Raw genomic sequence first — 23,153 nt, forward strand, 5'->3', positions numbered from 1 at the left:
TGAAACCAAACCCAAACGTGGATTTTAAGGACTTTAACTATAATCTAAATTCATGGTGGTCTTTGAATATAAGTCCAACAAACTGGCATTTAGACTGCCAAGAAATGAACCGCAATTTCTTCATAACGACTTTGAAGCAGCAAATAATGGCTTAGAATGAATGAAAATGACTATAAGATAATTTTTTATTTTTTCCTTCAGAGTTTATTTTGAATTTTCATTTTTGGATAACCAAGCAGCTGTTTAAGGAGAATGCACAGAAGAGTCATTCTGGCACTTTTGGATAGCACATAAGTTTTTTGTTTTTTTTTTAATAGTCACATTCAGTTCACTTGCTCAGACCATACTGATGGTGGGAGAGCAAGATCAGCCCATAGAATTCCAGCGCTAATATGTAACCATATATACAAACAGCCAATAAAACCATAATGGTGGCTAGTGGCCAGAGGGATGGAGTGGTGGGGGTGGGGGTGGGGGGAGTCTTTAGGGTGTCCTCTAGTTTATCTTAGCTAAACAGAACCCACATCACACAGGAGAACTGGAGAGTACACTGCTCGGAAATCGGAATTCTGTGCACAAACGGGCACTTGGCAGCATGCAGTTCAAAGGGAAGGGGTATTGTTTAACAACTTTATAAAATCCAGGCAGTTCCATTGCAGGAGTTAAGAAAAACAAAGAGGATAAGTGAGGGACTGTTTGTTGTCACTGTAAAAAAGGCACTTGGAGTTAATGGGACCAGAATTGAAGGATTCTCAGCTGATAAAAAATTTCAGTATGATTTCATTAAAAAGGCTCGGATGTTAAGAGTTGACAGGAGTTCCTGAATGGAGACATGGAAATAAACCACCAAAACCCAGGACAGATCAAAATGAAGGAATAAAATCTTGACAACCAAACTGGGCTTATAAAAAAAAAAAAAAAAAAAAAAAAGCAAATCCGAAACAAAACCCATGCAAAGCAAAAACCTAGGCAAAGTAAGAGCATGAAGCAGCAATGCATAGTTTTCCTCTGAGGTAATGAATACCTCGGGACACTAAGTGCCAAGCTAATTTCTCAATCATAACTTCACAGGAGCGTTATCGTGATAAAACTGACTCAGGCGATGCAAAAAAAAAGAAGAAAAAAAAAGAGCTTCATCTGTTCCCGGAATCTGAGGGAGAACTGAGGTTATCGTCAGAACCAGAGACATCACTGTGGTTTCTCAGTGTCCTTGGGGGACCCGGCAAGCACGTGGAAGGACCCTCAGACGCGATGTTTGGCCACCTCCCGGGCGGAAAGGCATCCCTTACCGCCCTCCTTTCTTCTGAGTCATCACTGTAACTCCCCTCGAACATTTACAGAACCGGAAATGGAAATGTCCGCAGGCCACGGCTGCCGCTCGCTGTTCAGCTTCCTCCACAAACGTGTAAGCACTTCCGTATGTAAGAATTTTTTGGCAACTCTGTTAGACTGGGTGACTCTGCAATCGCTCATTTAATGTTGAACGCCATCAGGGGTCTCTCCTCCCGCTTCTGCCAAGGGCTCTTCTTGTCCTCTCCTTGGTCGTCATCATCGTCGTCATCTTCATCGTCCTCTGGAGCAGACCCTCCCTGGTCGGGGCTGGCCAGGGGCTCGGTGGGGATGTCCGCAGTCCGTTTGGTCGTCTCCTCCTGCAGGCTGGGCAGCTGGCCGCCGCTCCTCCGGCTGGAGCCGTCCAGCAGGCACCGCAGGGCACTGTCGTCGGGGGTGCAGACGGTGGTGCCACACTCGCTGCCGCTTTGGTCCATGTCGTCCAGGTACACGAGCTGCGTGTAGGCCGTGCCGTCCGCCACCCTCGGCTCCTTCTGAGGGTGCTCCTGGACGGGCGGGTGGTTCTGTGGGAGAGACAGAGGGTCTCCCCTTCCCTTCCGGGCAGATTTTGGCTCATTCATGTCCACGCCGGAGTCCAGACTGGCATCGTTGCTTCCGTTCCTCCCGGCTCTTTGGAGATCGATGTAAGAATGTCTAACGTGCGCGTTGGACCTGCCATCCAGGGAGACGAACCAGGCCCGGGGGTGCGGGAGTGGCTTCCCGCCGCCAAGTTCCATCAGGGCCTTTTCGGTCAGGAGCTGGACCTCGCTGTTCATCTGGGCCAAGGCCGCGTCGTTCAGGGATGCAGGGATGGACAGAGACTCCGACATGGACCCGTTCTGCGGGCTCCACTCCCTGCTGCCCGCGTCCTGCAGGTGCTGCTGAGAGATGGCCTGGCACGACAAGGGCTGGGCCTGGATCTGCGAGGAGGGGTGTGGGAAGATCCCCGCGTGGGGGCTGGAGAGCTCGGCCTGCAGCCTTTCGATCTCAAGCTGCTGGTCCGCCGGAACGACCAGCGGCTGGCCCACGTAGGAGTGGTCCCCAGGCAGTTTCATGTAGTGGGCGGGGATGACCAAGGCCGGCAGCACTTTCCTGTAGATGCTGTCATTGACCTGGTCCACGGAGCTGCAGCAGATCAGCTGGCCAGGCCGCGAGAAGGACGTGGGTCTTTCCAGGTGGTCCACGGATCGTGACATCATACATTCAGTAGGCCTGCGGTCCAGCAGCTGCTCCTTTTCGGGAGAGGAAGGCGCGGGGTACATGTGTTCCTGAATGGTGAGCTTACTTCCCGTGGAAATACGGTTGACGGAGGCCTGACTGTCTCGGTCTTGCTTCTCAAATAAAGGCTGTGACAGCATGGCATTGTAGCTCCTCCGGTAGTCGCTGCGGCCCGGAGACTCGTAGCCTTCTCTCTCCACAGACTTTCTGGACTTTAAGGGGAAAATCTCCACGGATTTATGGTAGTCCTTTCCCAACGTCCCGCTCGGGGTCAGGTTATCAAAGGAGATTTGGCTTTTGTCCTCTTCCTTATGAGACAGGAGTTCCTCGCGAGAGCTGAATTCTTGGGAGGTGCTGTAGGACAGCTTCAGCATGGGGGTGTGCAGGTCCACCTCTCCGCTGGAGGACATCATTTCTAAACGGACGCCACTCATCAGCTCCTTGGTGCCCGGGGCGTCCGGGCGGCTGTGGCTGGTGACAGAGAGTGGGCCCGGGAATTCCGACTCCCGATGGGCAAACAGCAGGTTGATGTGAGACATGGAGGTGGACTGGTCTCTTTTGGAACTCTCCAGGGCGGCAGGGAGCTGCAGCTTCCTGTGGTGCTGACGAGGTTTCAAGCACTTCCGCCTGCGATCAAAAGACACAATCCAAACCCAAAGGTTAAAGATTCTTGTCATGGTTGTGTTTCAAGTACAATCCTAACTCCAATTTCCACAGAAAGAAACAAGCCAGAAGCCTGCTCACCCCCTCCCTCCCCCCGGCCTTATTTTGATTCGGAGCAGCATAGTCCACACATTTCACCCGCAGGCTTTTTTATAAGTGCATCTGAGTCATTCATTCACAAGCAGTTACCCCAAGAATCGACAATCAGCATTCTTGCAAACAGAACAGTTGAGGCATCGCAATAAAAATAGTTCTGCTTTGTCCTTGAGAATATCACACCTTCGTCAGTGTTTAGGAATATTCTAAACCAATCATAGGACAATGGTAAATGGGCTCTATAACTGCCCTTCTAGGTAATGTTATATATTATACACAGTGTGCCTCTTATGTCCTTCATTTGTCTGCAAGTCAGATGACAAATATTTAGTGTGTAGGTTTCTTTCTACCTATAAAAAAAAAGACCTCGATTCAGAAGAAAAAAACAACAACACCTCCATATCATGCTTGCACAAGCCATTCCAAATGAAAAAAAGATATTGCCAAAATGGTAAAACATTACCTGCAATAATATAAAAGGAGACACAGCAAAACCAAAAGTATGAAAGCCATTCCTCCTAAAATGGCCAAAAGAAACACCGTGTGGTACGTGGTAATGTCCTGTGTGACAACGGGACCTAGAAGGTCAGAAAAGGACACTTTAGATTTGTGGAAACCTTTAAATACACAGGGGAATAAAGAACACAAATGTCATGTGTTTTTTGATTTTGTTAATCCTTACCCAAGGATATTTTTCCAATGAGTTTTAGAGAGTGGGAGGAAGGGGGAGAAATAAAAAGAGAGAAATATCAATGTGAGACACATCGATTAGTTGCCTTCTGCACACACCCCAATGGGGGTGGGGAGTTGAGTCTACAACCCAGGTACATGCCCTTGACCAGAATCGAACCTGGGACCCTTCAAGCTGAGGGCTGATGCTCTATCCATTGAGCCAAACCGGCTAGAGCAAGTGTCATGTTTGTATTACTTTTACTGTCTGGGGCCTGGAGCAGGGCAGATGCAAACACCCTTCCACTGATACCAGGATGCCATCAATGAGGAGGGATGACCAGCCCCATTACTGAAGCAGCTGTGGCCAGCAGCTCCTAATATGCACATACTACATGCAGTGCATCAGGGTCCCTCCTTAGCTGAGAGCCACATGCGTTCAGCATTCTAAACACATGATTTTTAATAAAAGCAAATGGATGCATGATAATACAATGAGTGGGACTCTTACACTCAGAGAAAAAGCCTAAATATCAGGAGATTTTATACTGCAGGAGAAAAAAAAAATCACAAGATTTTATTCTCACTTCCACTTGGCAGTCATTGTGACTGTGTGAAGAGCCCTTTGCCTAAATAAATTAGTTGAGATGTAGGAAGGAAATGTACTATGACTTAAAAAACATACATATAAGGGGTTAAGGGGCAGCAATGGGGGGAATACGGACACATATGTAATACCTTAATAAAGAAAAAACCCCACCCATATAGGGTGTCAAGTGTTTCTAAAATGCCTTCCATTCTATAACATTAAATGTTCCTCTACAATAACTTTTCAAAATGTTTAACCTGATGTGGCCACAGTCCTCTCCAGAACTCAATAGACCAGGTCGTCAGAGGTAAACAGACTCTCGTTTCCATTGTAAAGAATCTCAAGAAGTACTTAACTTGGACTCTTCATGCTCGGCATCTATTAATATAAGAATGTATCTTAATGTCACTGACGACAGGTGGTCAGCAACAACACAAACCTCCCCAAATTACCATCTCTGCCCAGGCATCCTGGCAGTGCAGCAAAGGGGGGAAGGAAGAAATATGGTTTTATTTTGTTTCATTTATCTACTGATTTTTTATACTCTAAGAAGGGATATTTATCAAAAAATACTTTTGAAGGAAAGCTTGATAAGCCCAAGGAGTTTTAGTAGCTTTTGAAAATTGTGACATTACTTACATTCAAAAGACAACATTATTCACTTCAATGTGGTGGAGTTAATATTTACAAAAGTTGGAAAAATATCTGACAACCATATCCTGCCTTAATCATTCAGAGAAACATTTTTTTTTTTTTTTTTTTTTACACAAAGACAGCCTCCCCGGGCACCAGGGCATGGCAGTGCCTTGGCAAGCATCACCAACATATTGGGTGTGTGTAGAAGTCATTTCCAAGTAACCCAAGTTCAATTCCTTTAAGCACTTAAAATGTTATTATTTTAACTCTTGCCAATGTAAACCTTCATAAAACTCACAGGCATACTTCATTTCCTCCTTAACCAGTGAATTAAAGAGGAAAACCCTAATTACTTTCTTGTTGGTTTTGGGCTCAGGAAGACCCAGCATCACGGTAATTTGTTTTAATAACAGTGATGGCTGTGAGGTTAACAACACATGTTTCTACATTAAATGCCACCAGGGACTGTGCTATGTATGCTTTTTGTGGCTGTTTTTCCTCTTCCTTTACTACTGGGAAGCTTCAGAGGACCTACATCCAGCAGTTCTTTCTCCGCTCTGTACGGAAGTGTCTATTAATCTGTACATGATGGGAAAACTGAGAGCCAAGGTTGTTTGAAACAGGTCTAAAATGAAAGTCAACTTTAACGCCTGGGATTTGTGGCCTCTGCTTTGGTACCTGAGGAATTTCTTTCCTTTCTTTCCTTACTCTTCACCATCTCCTAGATATTTCAAACTTGGAGACTGGATCATGCCTATATTACTACAGGAGCAATATCATAAGGGGAAACACACACTCTGTAAACACAGATGTGAAGTGTGCACCTTTTCTGAAGATGGAAATATAAAAACAGTGACAGACTAAACCCATCTTGGAATTGCCCCTATAAATTGGTTACTCTGGGAGTCTCAGTGTTCCTTCCACTGATAATTACATTGACGGAACATGGTGGACTCTCCCGTTTTGGAACTGCCTTCATGGCTAATTTATAAGAAACACTCTTCAATCACAGCACCTTCTGACCTGGGCTCAGTCACCTACTGTACACACCGACTGGGACACACACGGCTTTCAGCCGTCCCTCTGAGCAGCAGGATCTGCCGCCAGGAAGCGTCTCACTAATGGAGGGAGTCCAGGCAACACATTCGAAAGATGCTTTGTGCATCATTGGAAATAATTCTCCTAACGTGACTATTTTGAAAAAACAAGTCTGGAATACTCACTGGGATAACCGGGGGCACATAGGTTAAAAAAAAACACAAAAAACACACAACACTTTTAGTCACACTTTAAAAAAATACCAGTTCATTCACATTTCCTAAATGGAAATGAATATTCTTCTGACTACAAAGCCACTGGTTGGCTTTGAAAACCTTTAGGAGATGCCGTATTGAGCTTTTTGCCCCAAGAAGTCACCCGTGATGACTTTCTGGGAGTCCCTCCGTTGAATGCCTTTCCCTACACGTTCTCTCACTCCGGCCACAGCTGTTTCAGGAATTAGGGAGGAGGTCTGAGCTGCCGCTGCGGGCTTTAGATTAAGCATTTCCTATGGCAGCTGTCTATAAGAAACAGAGACACGAGACGAGATGATTTGCCATGCATTATTCTTATCCTAGATGGGAGAGTTCCAACTAGATGGGAGAGTTCCAACTTCGTTTCCTCATTTGATTTTTTAGACTCTCAACCATTTTTAAGATGTGATGTCCCCGTTGGAGTTATTTTCGAAAGTGTACTCAACCTGACCCCTCAGGACATCATTCCCCATGCCTGCAGGCGCTGCCTTCATGTTACCTGGGTTGGGGGGAGACATGGCTGCCACCCAGTACCCCAGCTGAGGGGCAATGTACGTCCACGTCAGCTGGCTGCCCTCCTGGTGCACGAGGCCAAGGCCACTCTTCAGCCACGTTCCTGTGGGTGCAGAGAACAACTTCAGCTCTAGGCATGCGAAACTCCTATCGAAGGCTCCGGCATCTGGCACAAATCACCTTAAATGTCACGCTTATAACCATTAGGGAGCCAAAATGGGCAGCCAGGGGCTGCACACAGCTTTCCTGGAGATGCTTTTCAACTCGCTTCACTTTAGTTTTTCTTTGACTTCCTTATTCAATTCCCTCCAGCTACTTCACCAAACATCCATGCTCCCAAACCACAAGTGACTTTAGCAGAAGCCGTTGGAGTTTAGAAGGAGAATAAAAGCAGTGTGGTATGGTTGGCAGGAGTGGGAAGTAGGAGAAATCCAGCGGTGCTACACTCTACCCTCAAACAAGTGAGTGAATTTCCCACCTGGAGTCACAGGCTGGCTCCATCGAAACGACCCTGGGAAGGTTTTTTTGTGTGTTTGTTTTGTTTTTTAAATTTAATATATAGATAGATTCCTTGGTCCCATCTTTACAAATACTGACCCAGAAAACCTGACATAGGTATTCTAAAAACTTCCAGTTGGCCCTGATGCCGGGAAACATGGAATACGTCCAGGTCTGCGTTCTGTCTTTCAGCTGTTACTCTGACCAGTGTTTACCATTAACGAGCTCCTACTATGTACTGGCTAGTCATAGCAGATGTGCTTTCTACACAGTCATCCCTTAGTATACGCAGGGGACTGGTTCTGGGACCCCCACAGATACCAAAATCTGAGGATGCACAAGTCTCTTACATAAAGTCATAGGACAATGCATATGGTTGGCCCTCTGCATCTGCAAACTCCCAACCGTGAAATGAAAATACATATACTGTTTTCGATCGGTAGTTGGTTGAATCCGCAGACACAAAACCCATGGAGACAAAGAGCAGACAGTACATTATCTATAATTCTCACTACAACCCTACAAAATTGGAGTTACTTTCCTTTTTGAATGAGAACACTGAAGACAGGTGAGCTATGTAAGGTTCTGAGGACTCAGGGTCGGGAGCAGAGCAGGGGCACCTAGGTCGGTCTGTCCATCCAAAGCCAGTGCTCTTTCTCACGCTCTCCTGTGCTGCCATCTCCCGTAAACCTTCCTCGAATTTGATGACTTTTCACTTTGTAGGGTGTCTAGCAACAGACTCATTGCCCAAGGTCTCTGTCTCACTGGCAGAGAGCCTTACTTTGAGGACCATGATGGAAGCTGGCAGCAAGGGCATGCAAACACTCACCCATCCATCAGCAAAGACAGGTCACTTATCACTCACGCAGGGCTCCTGCTTTGCTTCAGTGCCCAGTGCTCCTGCTCAGCTCAGGTCAGCTCACTCCTGCAATCAGCCACCACCTCAAATGGCCACACGCATAGCCCTGTCCACTCAAGAACTACATGCACCAACTGTGCACCAAATATTCTACCCTCTGGGCTCCAAATCCTTGCCTTGTCTGGGTACACATATCACTGAGGTGGCAATCTTTCTTCCCCATGAAGAAAGAAACAATAGTTGGGGCTGCTTCTAGGGCTTATCAGTTGCCATAGCAACATTCAAATGCAGCAGGCGGAGAGGTGCCTTGGTAATGCCTCTCAGCTAGCACACCTCCTCTGCTGACTGCAGCTGAACAAAGGAGGCTGAAGAGGCCAGGCACCCAGCATCAGCAACCGCCTACAGCCTGCACCCTCTGACCCCCCATGCAACAGGCTGAATCATGGCTCCAGAGAAAATATAAACAGGAATGTTTCTAAAATGATTATGAGAATAAGGATGCCTAATTCCAATGTGTTTGCTAAACAACATCAACAGAGAGATGATTATGCCACACACAGCACCACTTACTTCTTCTCTTCTTTTTTTTTTTTTTTTTTTTTTTTTAATATATTGATTTCAGGGAAGAAGGGAGAGGAAAAGAGAGATGGAAACATCAATGATGAGAGAGAATCATTGACTGGCTGCCTCCTGCACGCACCCCACTGAGGATTGAGCCCACAACGCAGGCATGTGCCCTTGACTGGAATCGAATCCTGGACCTTTCAGTCCACAGGCCAATGCTTTATCCACTGAGCCAAACCAGCCAGAGCAGCATCACTTACTTCTCCAGGGCTACTAAGGAAACAGAGAGAACATTTGACACAGGAAGCAAAAGGGTTTCTATGTTTGGTGCAATCGTTTCCCTGAAGGTAGATAAGATTGCTTGCAACTGCTTCCAGTGTTCTCCTTGCCCCCCAGGACCCCATACTGTTTAGCTCATGACACATACCTCACCCCTCTCCCACACACTCTCCCACAATAGCAAGCCTGCCAGGATCTCTCTATCAGCAGGAAGTGACTACCATACACATTCTTTGGTTTACAGTTTTCCTCAGATTAGAGTCTTGAGTCATTGCTTTTGAATGGAGCGGATGCTGGGATTGGCTAAAGGACCCAGAGGGAAAGAGCTGGAAGATCAGAATCCTAATTCCTGTTTGCTCAAGGGCAAACCACCTAAACTGATTGCTAAATTGCCTCTACTTTCTACTGGTAAATACAATGTGAAACTGGAAACACTTAAAAATACCTCCCAGTTACACTTGGAATGAGCCAAGCAGGTGGACACCACACTCACCCAGCTAAAAGGTCCCCACATGTAGCCTGGAGGGCCTCTGTCCAGTGGTGGTGGTGGTGGCGGCGCTGGTGGGAGCCAGAAAGGCCAGTGACTGGGGACACACAGCTGCTTTGGGAGCGCAGGGAGGAAAGAATGCCACCTGGCGTGAGGAGATGCTTCTAGTTGAGCTCTGCTGAAGGTGCAGGACTGTCAGCTGGGGGATGCGGAGGGTGCGGAGCAGAGAGAAAGAGGAGGGGGTTGCATGCAATAGGGCTTGCAAGATGCAGGAGGTGGGATGGAGGTGCAGGGTGGGTGGGGGGAGGGGGCTGTTGGATGGTGGCTGGAAAGGAGGTCAATGCCTGCCTGCCAATGGTTGGGCAGGGCTTCCAATGCCATCAGCAACAGGAGGCCACTGGGACCTGTAAGTGGAGGCCCAGCTGGCCACACACAGCTTTTCTTACCCCCTACTCCCTTCCTAAGTGCCTTATTTCTCCCAGGTCCCTCCTCATCATGCCAAATTTGTGACTTGGCAAACAACTGAGTCTCTCTCCCCCATGTTTCCCGGCACTGAGCCTCCCAACCTGAGTCTCTCTACCTATCTTTCAAGACTCAAGTCATGCCATGAGTTTTCCTGAGTTCCTCCAGCAACCAAGAACGCCCACATCTGGGCACTCCTAGGGTGTGTGTCCCAGCACCACTGATTTTCCAGAAACATGTCACCCGCTGTTCACTCTGTAAGAGTGGGCAGGTCTTCTCCTCAGCACACAGACATGCCCTTGGTGTAGGAGCCCAGCAGCACTTAACAGTGAGCAGAAGTCAGACTTGCAACCTCAAAGTAACACCAGGCAACCTTCTGAGAAAAGCTGGGGGTGGCCAGCAGGAAAGATCTCCTGACGAAATTGGGGTTCAGGTCGAGACGCTGACCTTTCCAACAAAAGGGAGCAGAGTCAGTTGAGAAAAAGGCATTACTCTGGGCCCACATTTTCTTTTCTTTCCCCCCACCAATATATATTTTACTGATTTTTTTACAGAGAGGAAGGAAGAGGAAGAGTTAGAAACATCAATGAGAGAGAAACATCGATCAGCTCCCTCCTGCACACCCACCACTGGGGATGTGCCCACAACCAAGGTACATGCCCTTGACCAGAATCGAACCCCAGATCCTTGAGTCCGCAGGCCAACGCTCTATTCTCTGAGCCAAATCGGTTAGGGCTGGGCCCACGTTTTTTGTAAAATGTACCCATATCCAGGAAATAGTGGGTAACGTTGTTTTGGGTTTCAACGATCATGCTTTATTGGTAAAAGCCATTTCCAAGCAGTTCTGTTTGTAGGAAGAGATAAGCTACAGGAAAATGAGTGAATGAATTGCGAACCAGAAACACACTTCTCCTGACGCTGCAGGAAGTGGATGCTTTCCCCGCATCAGAGGAGCTCCCTGTACTCAGGCAGGGGACTCCTGCTGGAGCCTTTCCTGCTACTATGGACAGCAGGACACAGGCCTTGGCACAGTCTCTTTGGTTCGATGACGTTATGTGACTGCTGGACCTTTGGCCAGGGTGCTAAGTGGGGACCCTCTCATCCCCGTGGGGGCCCCAGGCACAGTTCAGAGCAGGAGAGGGGCCAAGGAAAGCTCCAGCTGTGAGGCCTCTGCTGTTCTCCTTGTTTGCCCGCCCTGTCGGCTGGATGGGGCAACCATGGGATGCTCCTTGTCAGGACAACAAGCTGTCCTGAGTGAGCATCTCCTCTGTGGTCCAGACACAACAGCCCAGCAGCTGCTTCCTCCATTCACCTCGTTCCTGTGCTTCTCCTTCTCCCTGCTCTGAGCTAGTCCCTCCCAGCCTCTTCCCACTGCTCCCTTCTGAGGGCTCGCTACTAACTCACTCAGGGTCCTCTTCCTTGGCACAAGCTGAGTGTCCAGGCGGGTCACCTGGTAAAGATGTGCAGGCAGGACCCTGTGCCGCCTCCTGCTCTGTCCCACAGGCCCGTCCCGGCTGCCACCTTCTTCATGCACAGCTGCTCCTGCAGAGCAGGGGTGGTCAACGGTTAAGTGGGTCAGTTGGGAGCAGGCTGGTGGCCACTACAAGCACCTCTCTGCTCTGTGCAAAGCTGCTGGCATGCCCATTACGGGAACTGCGTGTGTGAAGGTTATATAGCAATCTCTCGGTATCATCAAGGAATGAAACTCTGCGTTACAGAAATTTCTAGAATGGTGGCTTTCAAATAGTTTAAAAAGCATCTGATCTTTCTAATGCTGCTGCTTTTAAGTGTCCCTAAGCAGAAATCCTCCCCTCCCCCCAAAAAATATTTTTATTGATTTCAGAGAAAAAGGGAGAGGGAGAAAGAGATGGAAACATCAATGATGAGAGAGAATCATTGATTGGCTGTCTCCTTCATGTCCCCTTCTGGGGATTGAGCCTGCAACCCAGGCATGTGCCCTTGACCAGAATCAAATGGGGGATCCTTCAGTCTGCAGGCCATTGCTCTATCCACTGAGCCAAGCTGGATAGGGCTAGCAGAGATTTATATAAAACAGACCAGAGATAAGCTTCTCTAGAGTGAAACCTTACACAACAGAAAGATTTAGAGATATTTTCGAGAATACTTGGTTGAAAAATTGTCCCCATCTTTTGAACTTGAGTTAGGTATGTACACATTTGGCAAATATCATTGTGTGTAAAACACCATGAGTTCTTAACTTGAAAGCTACATTGAACTACAATGATTACTGCCCACAATAACTGACAGGCAGAAAAAATACAGCGAATGCTGGTCTATAAGACCTGAGGAGCCATCTCCAAGGGTGCTGCTATCTTACTTGGTTTCTAAGCAAGTTTTTATTTGAAATCAGTTTTTATTTGCAAAATATAAAGTAAAATGAATTCAAAAATGGCCATCAAAAGGGAAAAGAACTCTAAAATATGAAAAAGGGCCCCAAATGCAATGTCTAATGTGAATACCACCGATAGGGCTCTGATTCCCAGGTTTTCCCTGCGTGGAAGCCCTGCTAGCATACAGCCAGGCTACCTCATCTCAGCGCTTGCTAACAAGCAGAGACACCTGATAGTAGGAGCACGACTGACTTTGAAAAGGAAACTGTAAGTGCATATCCACACTTTACCAGGTCACAATGGAAGTTGGCACCTTGCACAATAGCCAATGCACAGGGACCAAGTTCCTGCTCACATTGAGGCTTGTTACCATGCTGGACCTCAGAACACTTGGAAGGTAAAAAAAAAAAAAAAAGTCCAGCAAAAAACTGGCCACATGGCCGCCTTCCCCAACATAAGAGGATCCTGCATGTGAACTGCAGCTTTGCCATTTTCTGGCTGTGTGAACAGAGGAGCTGCCCAGGATGGCACAGCAGAGGACCTGAAGGTCCGTGGTGACGTTATGAGGGAAGGAAGCAGTCCTGGCGCCTTTGGCTTCCCATCTCTTTGGGCAGGCAGAAAATGAACATGCTCATGGTCTAAGCGCTGCAGCTGGGTGTTCTACTTCCTGCAGCTAACCATCTCCAACTCATATGCTTTTCCTGAAAGAGGCTGCAGTGAGTTCTACTAGATCTGTAAGCTGGGACACATGAAGAAATTCCACACCCACTCAGAAAACCCACCTCAAAGAAGTTACATGGATCAAAAGGTGAACATTCACACTGAAATATAGCCATTTTTACTCCTTCACATAAATGTCACTGCGAACTACAATATTTGGCAACATTTATGAAGAGAGGTGAGACAGACATGTGTGACACAGGCATGAACTCGGACAGTAGAACCTATGGTTGTCTTGCCTCTCAGCTGCTGCTGATGGCCAGCAACCCTTGGGCTGTGATGACTACTGTTGAGTAATCAGCATGATGTGGGCATTAGCTGGTTTGAGGAACACTCTTAAAGAGGTATGCACCTCTCAGATCCATATTATTATTGTGACTAGAAGCCTGGTGCACAAATTCATGCACAGGTGGGGGCTGATCGGGCTGGGTCGGCTGGGGGAAGGGGCCGAGGGCAGTTGGCCGGCTGGCCCATCCTGATTGGGGTGGGAGGCTGATTAAGGGTGGGGCCAGCCAGGGTGAGGGCTGAGGGCGGTTGACCAGCTGGCCCTGCTTCCTGGTCGAACTCCCAGTTGTACTCCTGGTCAAACTCCCAGTTGAACTCCTGGTCGAGGGGACAATTTGCATATTAGCCTTTTATTATATAGGACTAGAGTCTGGTGCATGAAATTCATGCATGAGGGAGTGGGGTCCCTTAACCTGCTTGCACCCTCTCCAATCTGGGATCCCTCTTGTAATCTGGGACCACCAGCTCCTAACCGCTCACCTGCCTGCCTGTCTGATCGCCCCTAACTGCTCTCCTCTGCTGACCTGATTGCCCCTAACCACCTCTGCCTCAGTCCCTGCCACGGTGACTTTGTCTGGAAAGACATCCAATCTAATTAGTATATTACCCTTTTATTAGTATTATTATTATTATTATCATTATGGCTAATTTTAGTCATAGGGCCGCTCCAGATCCCTGAATATGCAGAATTCCTCTAGAAACCAGATGCCTTACTTTTTTGGCTTTCATCTGTATTATCTTAAGCTATAACCTCTATAACACTTTTCTACTAGAAGAAAAGCACATATATTGTAGAATATCAAGATCTAAGTCTATTTTATGTTGCCTTAACAGAACTGGGACAAGATCACTCACTAAAATCAGAATATAAGGATCCATCCCCTTCATCAGCATAGCAGAAATGATGTCAATTTCTACATTTATAAAATTGTGGAGTAGCCATTTTTTTTCCAAATTAAAGTCTATGTTTTTGAGTGGCTATATTTCCTTCTTTATAATTATTTTCCCATGAAATCTGTGAGGAAGAAACATTCCTTGTTAATTACATAGAAAAGCATTTACCTGATAGTAATTATCTAGTCTTTCTTGTTGAAAGCAATCAAACTGAAGAGTAAAAGTAACATACAGATAGCTGGATTCTTATAGCTTTGGGCAGGTACATTTTGGGACTGGTTTAAACAAGAATAATATTAAGGGCAACTTGCTATATAGCCAACATCCTTCTGTTCAAAGCATAAAAATCACAGATATGTTGAATTCTAAGACATTAAAACAAGAAAGGAATCTGTATTCAGTTACAACATGTTCCCTTGTATTTTTTAGGATAATTTTAAAAACAGATTCTTACAAAATAAATGTAATCTAAGCAACCGATTCTTCCCTTTGCCCCTGCCCCCCTTTAAGCTTTAGCTGAATTATCAGAAGACTTACTGAAACAGGTTTTAGGAGAGAGCAGTAATAAGAAACCATAAAGATTCTGGCAGAGTTATAGAAAGCTTGTGCCTTAAATAGGTAGCCAGAAGTAGTAGAATACATAATAGCATTAATAAAATTTAATGAGAGAATTCTGAATTTACAGTAGGTATATATAAATTTTCAGGCTAATAGGCTCATATGGAGAGAAATTTTGTTCATTACCCAGTAAATCCAATATTCATCTTGTAATTCAATCTCAGAAAGTATCAGATGGGTTAGCAGAACAGGATTCCTGGAGGCACAGCCACTGATCCCAGCATTTAAAAACTAGTTCAAAATGAGGGAGAGTGTGCCCTAGCCAGTTGTTCCGTAGTTAGAGTGTCGACCCTCGGACCAAAGGTTGCAGGTTCGATTCCATGTCAAAGGCAGGTATCTCAGTTGCAGGCTTGATGCCCACTCCCATCAGGCGTGTGCTCTATTTTATTTAAAAAGAGAAGCCAAGAATAGTAGTCCATGGAAATCTTTCAACTTTTAAATGTTGACAGGAAATTAAAATACAACAAACAAAAATGCGCCCAAATCAACCACGTGGGCCAAATGGAACACATCTGGGAATGGGTTGTTGCGTAGTGCTCCCAGACTTAGTCCATTATTCTAGTAAGTCACCTTAAGTCTTGGCACAGAGGCAGGGATGCACAAACACCTGACCTACTGGAGAAGGAAGGGGAGTTGAATTCTGAAGGAAAAATCTGGTTTGAGCCTTCCCTTCTCCACTGCCTACATTCTGATCCGTGTGTGCAAACAAGCACCTCATTGGGCTGAGCTTCAGCTTCTTTCTCATCCACAAAGACTATGTCCCCTACTTCCCGGGCTGTGTTGCAAACAGTGATGAAAACTGTTGTTTGATAGTAACACCTGTTTTGCTAATGGATAAGCTCAGCTGCAAATGAGTCAACAAAAAAAAAAAAAAAAAAAAAAAAAAAAAGGTTTCCCCCGCCAAATGATCCCATCCACATTCCCTTCGATTCAGACATACTTCAAACTGCACATCTGAAATGTCTGGGTCACCACATACTACACATCCATGTGATGTAGCACAGAGCAAGCAAGGATGTTTGTGCGGAGACCTAGCATGAAGCTTTCTGTGCAGGCTGGGTGTGTAATGTGTGTGCTCTGTGCATACGTGTGCCTGTGTGTGACCCATGGGAAGGGGTGATTCAAGGGAGGAGGCAAAAAGAAGCAAGATATTAAGAACTTGCACATGCCTGGCAATGTGCTGAGTGTAGTCTTACACATCCTTGAAGGGTAGGTATTCCATACCTTGTTTCTGAGGGACAGAGAAGTCACTGATTTGCCCAAAGATAGACCCTCCCCTAAAATTGGCAGAACTCAAGGCAAGAGTACACACGAAGGGCCACATACAATATATAAATATTTAAGTTATAGTATAACTTCCCAAAGTGTGGGACCTGTGCCCCCAGGGGTATGGGAAGAGTTTGGTGGGGGTACGCGTTGCACGGGAGTTTGGTGGAGATATGCACTGCACTGTGCTTAGCTGCGCCTAATTCTACGTTCTCATGAGTAGGAGGGGTACTCAGCGTTACAAAAATTATGAAGGGTACACATATGTCAAAAGTTTGGGAAACAGTAAGGGATCAATGTGTCGTCTGCTCCCACCATAAACTTAGAGAAACCTAAAGGCCAGGTCCAGTGTAGAATTCTTAGATTCCTCGAATGCATGTGAAAGAGGAGTTAGTTGTGACCTATCCCCTTCTCATGCATCCGAGCTAACTTCCCAGCCAGTAGCCACCCCTTCCCAATGTCTCTGGCCTGGTGCGTGCACACGGCATGTGTATATGAGCAGACAAGCCTGCCCTTGGGAGAGAGCCTGGAAGCCAGGGAATTCTGGTGTCTTGGTGCCAGGAGGAGCTCTGGAAAGCGAAGCTCACCTTCGGCTCAGTGGACGTTTTATTCCACGGGGAAAGGGTGCAGTAATGAGGACTAGCACGAGGCCCTCTGAAGTGGGGGGCTTACATGGGCGTCCCCTTGTTCTGTCCAGAAAGCAGAGCTACTAAGAGGTAAAATTTTATTCCAAAATACTTCTGTAAAAGGTTTTCCCAGTGATATATATTTCTGCAAGATTAAATCTCAAGTATTGATGAAACGACCTAAAGGAGGTATCAGGCCAGGACTATCTTTCAGACCAATGATTTCTAGACCTGATTAACATACAAGACTAGTTTTAAAAGGAAAAAAAATATTGCCATACAATGTGTTGACCTTATTTAAAAAACCATGTGCCAGGGCTGGCATGGCTCAGTGGTTGAGCCCTGACCAGTCAGGGGCATGAAAGAGAGCTTCTATCACTCTCTCCCTCTCTGAAATCAATAAAAAAATATTTAAAAAATTATAATGTGTTAAATATGTCCTGATATAAAAGAGCTTATAGCTCATACAAAAGTATAAACCAAAACAAATTTGTAAAAAAAACACCAAACAAACAGAAACAGGCTGTACAGTTGCAAAATAAAATTCCAATTAGAAACATCCATATACTGTAGAACCCGATGACACGTTACTGAAGGGAACTTGTCGCCTGTAACATAAACATGGACATGGATGGCCAGGTGAGGTTTCTTTTGAGCTTGGTGTACCTATGATTCCATTTTCCTATCACTTTTCTAAAGGTGAACTTACTATGACATTTTCCTCTTTTAACATACTTTTGATTTTGTTTCTTGTTAATATGTGGGGTTCTGTCCTTCATGTATGACCTATCTCTGTTCAGCTCTCATTAGTCTTATTCCATCAAATAGTCTATTCATAAGTGCAAATAAGGCAATACAAGTATCTGATGCTTTTAATTTCTGTATTGAGACGGTGGGGGGAATGGGAATGGAGCAAAGTGGTCAAAAGAAACAACTTCCAGTTAAAAGGTAAATAAATACTAGGATGTAATGTACAGCATGTGACTCTAGTTAACACTGCTGCACGGTATATGAATGTTGTTAAGTCCTTAGCCAAAGAGCACATATGCATAGCCCACAGTCACAGACAACAGTGTGATTTATGTCCGGAGGGAGGGGGAGACTGGGTGGAGGTGGGCAAAGGGAGGGAAATGGGGTATCAACAACAAAAATAAAGAAGAAAAAAAGAGAAGGTCCTAAGTGTTTTTATCACAAGAATTTTTTTTCTTTTTTTTTATCTATCTGAGATGACGGATGTTAAGTAAAACCTCTGTGTTAACCATTTCACAATACATGTAAGTCCAATCATTATGCTGAACTTACACAGTGCTATATGTCAAATATGGTTTCAAAACAAAAAGGGCCCCGAACCACAACCATAATATAGCAAATATGATGGTTTATTCTCTAAAAATCCTCATGTGGTGGTGATGATGGGGTGCAGCTACAAACACAAAAGGCTAGACAATTCTTAGGAATGGACTGACATTACAGGATTATTTTTTGAGTTGCTAAGCAACATCGGAAAACAAATGTCCATGTTCTGAGATCACTCTGCATTCATCCTCCCCACAGGCAGCTCTTGTGTTCCCCGCCTCCCTCCACTCTTCTTGGACAACAGGGGCGGAACATCGCAACTGTGATGCTAATGGCCCATTGTTGTGGCAAAAAGAATCTGCCTCAACAATAAATCACAATTTGTGGCCAAGATCTCAAGCAAGTTGATGTTTTCACTGGATTATCATCATTTACATCCAAATTAAGTCTTATGCCTTCTGTGTTCTTTTACTGTTACATCACCTCAATCAGTTTTCTCTGCATGTCAATCACCTTTCCCCTCCTACGTATCTATTAGGAGCCTGATTCGCTTTTATGGGCAATTTTCACATCTGGGAAAAATAAAGACTTTTCATGCGAGTGATTTCTTTGTTTCTAAGACATAGCCTTCACGGCAAGACCACCTACTTCAGACCATCCTCCTTAAGGCTGCACTGACATTACACTTAGGCAAGTCTGCTTCCTTCTTTGTTAATACCCTTACCTGTCAAGTCTCTTCTTTTTGAAAAAAATTAAAGATGATGCATGTGGTTCTAAAATTAATACCACACATGTAAATACATACTTAATATTACAGAAATGAACTCCCTTTTGTTCTAACTTTTGCCCACTCAATATAACATAGTTCATCCTTGTAAGTCAATCACTGCACCTCAGTATTGCAGTATGTCTGTCCCTTTCCATCTGGACACATGGCTCATGATATATAGAGAAAAAGATAAGCTAGCAATAATTTTCTTAAAGTTAAAAACATAGTGCTTTAAGAACTTTCACCCCTTCCTCCCCCCAAAACAATAAGGTGGAACAAAATCTTAGATCTATAGTTTAACTCAAGCTCCACCTCCAAGGGCAGGCTGGCCAATACTTACCTGAAAGGACTAGTTCAATGAGCTCAGCATCAGCAGTAATATCAACCATCTGAAGCAGAGACAAATCCACGATAGGCCAATTATGAGTGGGTATCCCTAGTGTCTGATACATATGCGCCATATGTGAGAAGACGCTGGTTCAGTAACCACCATTTCTATAGCAACCCACACACACTCTGCAGGCTGCGTTTCAGGAAGGCAGTTAAAACTGGATTCTACAGTGCAACTTCACTTAGAGCCCGCTTTGATTTCTGTCATCTTATTAGAATTAGAGTATTCAACTACGTTAGCGTTAAATGGCAGAAACTTGTCACATAAATAATTGTAATTCTTGATTTCTCTACCACTCAATGCCTGCTGGTCACTTTAAATTCGAGCCACTGACCTGATTTGCTTGTACATAAGGGACCATTCCCCAGGGCAACAAGTCAGATCACAGTCTGACAACTCAGACAGCCATCTGCTGTCCCAGTTGCAGGTGAGAGAGTAAATGCTTAGGAAAGCAAGCTGAAACATCACCTCCTACTGCCCAGAATGCCTCAGCTAAGATACGTACGTTCACCATGACCAACAGGACTTCATTTGGGCCAATCTGGTCTCTGCACAGTGTTGGTTAGAAGGTGTGTATGTCCCAGCCCCTCAGACACATCTGGAAACCATGGCACAGGCACTGGCATTGTACCACTTCCCAAAGGAGCGAGTACCAGTAGAAGATGATAAATTAAAGACATCGGCTAATGCCCAAAGGAAAAGACTTAGACCCCTGCACTATAAATCAAGTGGCATTTTAACACGATTGTTTCAGTACTGCATGTAAATGCAGCAAAAGTTTCAATTCTTGTGTAAGCACGTTGCGCTTAAAAAAATCGTTTTTCCTAGCAGTACACATAACAATTAGCTAATTCATATTGTTGTACTATACTAGACAGAACCCAGCTTTATGTTCTAAGATAGTGTTAATCTAATAGGTCATCCTCCAATAAACATGGGAGTTGAAATATGGAGATGCTAAATTTTATAATGGAAAATTCTCTGCTTTTTTTGCAAAAGAAAAAATTAAAAGACAACTGTAGCCATTAAAAAAAAAAAAAAGACAACCACATCAACGGTAATGTCAACTATTGACTCTATGCTAATGGGTGTCTAGAATGGAGCACCCCTAAGCTTCTCTCCGAAGGGTAAATGTTCAGTCCTGGCTGGTGTTTCTCAGTGGTTACAGTGTCACCCCAAGCACCAAACAAAACAAAGGGTCTCAGTTTTGATTCCTGGGCAAGGGCATGCGCCTGGGCCTGGTCAGGGCTCGTGGGGGAGGCAGCCAATCAACGTGTGTTTTTCACATTGATGGTTTTTGTTTTTTTCTCTCTCCTCCTCGCTTTCACTCTAAAAAGCAATGGAAAAAATATCCTCAAGTGAGGATTAAAAAAAAAAAAAAAAATAAAAAAAGGAGTAAATGTTCATTTATCTAGCAATCATGAATTGAAGTATTTGAGTTAGTGTTTAAATACGAATTTATTTTTCAAACAGAAGTCCCAGGGAACTAAAAACGAATTTCATCTTTCTTTATAGAGTTTGAAATCTTGCCCTATAAAAGAAGGTGTTTCCTCTCTGAGCATCATTAATCACTCCCAGGAAAATGCTGGAGTGTTACCTGGATAATAAAGTAGGAACTATGACTGAATAGGGACCGAGGTTAGCCTTACAGAGTGCAGAGTATATTTGCATTTGATACTAGAATGGTAAGAGTTTCCCTGTTAAATGTATTTTAGATCAGGGATCACAAAATTTTCTGTAATAGACCAGATAGTAAATATTTTCAATTTGTGGGGACATATTGTCTGTCACAAGTGCTCAACTCCATGGATGTAGTGAGAAAGCACTCATATAGCCCATACACAAACGAATGCGCATGGTTGTGTTCCAATGTCTTAGTCTGCTCAGGCTGCTATTAAAAAGTACCATGGACTGGCTTATAAACAACAGAAATTCATTTCTCACAGTTCTGGAGGCTATCAGATTTCTTGTCTGGCAAGGACCTACTCCTTGGTTCATGGATGACAGACAGAAACCTTCTCCCCCCCCCCGTCCTGATAGCGAAGGGGGCCAGGAATCTCTCTGGGGATCCTTTTATGAGGGCACTAATCCCATTCATGGGAGCAGTAGCCTCACAACTTAAACACCCCCAAAGGTCCCACATTGGGAGTTAGGTTTCATCATATGAATTTGGGGGAAGAGGGATACAAAATTCAGTCCATAGCACCCAATAAAACTTTATTTAGAAAAGCTTACACTTGAATTTTACATAATTTTAATGTCACGAGATACTAATTTTTCTTTGGATTCTTCCTTTCACCATTTAAAAATGAAAAAACTCTCTTCGCTCTTGGGCCACAGTTTGCTGGTACTTGTTTATTTGTTTTTGTTGTTTTTTTAAAATATATTTTTATTGATTTCAAAGAGGAAGGGAGAAGGAGAGAGATAGAAACATCAATGATTAAAAAGAATCATTGATTGGCTGCCTTCTACATGCCTCCTACTGGGGATTGAGCTGGCAACCCCAGGCATGTGCTCTTGGCCGAAATCAAACCTGGGGACTCTTCAGTCTATAGGCTGATGCTCTATCCACTGAGCAAAACCAGCTAGGGAGCTGATACTTATTTAGATGAAAAAATTTTAATGGATTCACAAATTGCTTTATCTGGCTGTTAAGCACTTTGGAATTGTAATGACTTACGCTTACCTCAAAAGTAGGTAATTTAAAGTGTTAAATTGGATTGAAGTGATTAGCATACTTGAATGAATCATAAGTAGCAGTTAATCATTAAATAGTGTTATATGCACAAGATGTATTCCTATTTTTTTTCTAATATGATAATATCACCTTGGAACTTTTTATTTAGCTGAAATAATTTAATTATTATACTTAAATAATGTTATTGATTAAGTGTTATAATAATAAAAAAAAGCCTTATGAAATACGTAGGCTTCTATTGAATTTAGTAAGTTAATGAGCATATGGTTTCTTTGAAATGTCCATCCAATCTTAAAGTTTTCAGAAAACACATTTTAATGCATTTGATTATTTTTGAGTGACTATCCAAACATTGGCTTTTTCTTTCCATACAATCTGTCATAGCCAGAAATCTGGCAGTTAAAATTTTTGAAGTAGATGCTAAGTAAAAAAGACCATTTAAATGGAAACAGATCAACTACATACACAATGAAGACTCCCAAGGAAAAAAGGCTCAGTGCCATGGGGATTCCTTCCAGAGAGGAAATGCTAAATCAGGTCACTTCAGAGGCTTTGCTGATTTTTATTTTGTGTTAGTTTTCTATTGTTGCCATAATAAATCACCACAAATTCATTCTCTTATAGGTCCGGAGTCAGAAGTCCAGCTCCTTCCTGAGGCTGTGAGGGAGAACCTGGTTCCTTGCCTTTTTCAGTGTCTCGTGGCTGCCTATTCCCTGAAATGGTGGCCACTTTCTCCATTTTCAAAGTGCACCACTCCAGTTTCTGCGTCACCGTCATTTCATCGTCCCATCACAATGCCATGTTCCCTGCTTCTGACCCTCAACCCCTTGGTCCATCTGCATAATCCAGGAGAATGTCCTCATCCCAAGCCTGCTCACTTAATCACCCTGCACAGTCCCTTTTCCATGTAATGTTTACAGGTCCCAAGGACGACGGAGCAGAGATAGCGTAGAGGCCTAATGGGGGAGCAAATGAAAGGCAACTGATTGATGTCTTCTCACCCTCTTTCCTTCTTCCCTCGCTCTAAGCATGTCCTTGGGTGAAGATCGAAAACAACAATAACAAAAAAGACTGAAAATGCTTGG

The 23,153-nt window shown here is 44.5% G+C and overlaps 1 protein-coding gene across 4 annotated transcripts in view; it reads right to left on the reverse strand.

The window, feature by feature from the left end:
* Nucleotides 1-277: 277 nt before the first annotated feature.
* The window catches only part of FAM171A1 (family with sequence similarity 171 member A1), a 105,872-nt gene continuing 82,996 nt past the window's right edge, over nt 278-23,153 (reverse strand). For all 4 annotated transcript variants that reach the window (XM_036460621.2, XM_045588355.1, XM_036460611.2 and 1 more), the window contains 3 exons: nt 6,992-7,108; nt 3,770-3,884; nt 278-3,174 (listed from right to left, as the gene is read on the reverse strand). In XM_036460621.2, coding sequence (XP_036316514.1) covers nt 1,470-3,174; nt 3,770-3,884; nt 6,992-7,108 — 1,937 coding nt within the window. In that variant the 3' untranslated portion in view covers nt 278-1,469. The remainder of the gene's footprint in view (nt 3,175-3,769; nt 3,885-6,991; nt 7,109-23,153) is intronic.

Source organism: Pipistrellus kuhlii, unplaced genomic scaffold (assembly GCF_014108245.1).
Source record: "Pipistrellus kuhlii isolate mPipKuh1 unplaced genomic scaffold, mPipKuh1.p scaffold_m20_p_1, whole genome shotgun sequence".
Classification (NCBI taxonomy): domain Eukaryota; kingdom Metazoa; phylum Chordata; class Mammalia; order Chiroptera; family Vespertilionidae; genus Pipistrellus; species Pipistrellus kuhlii.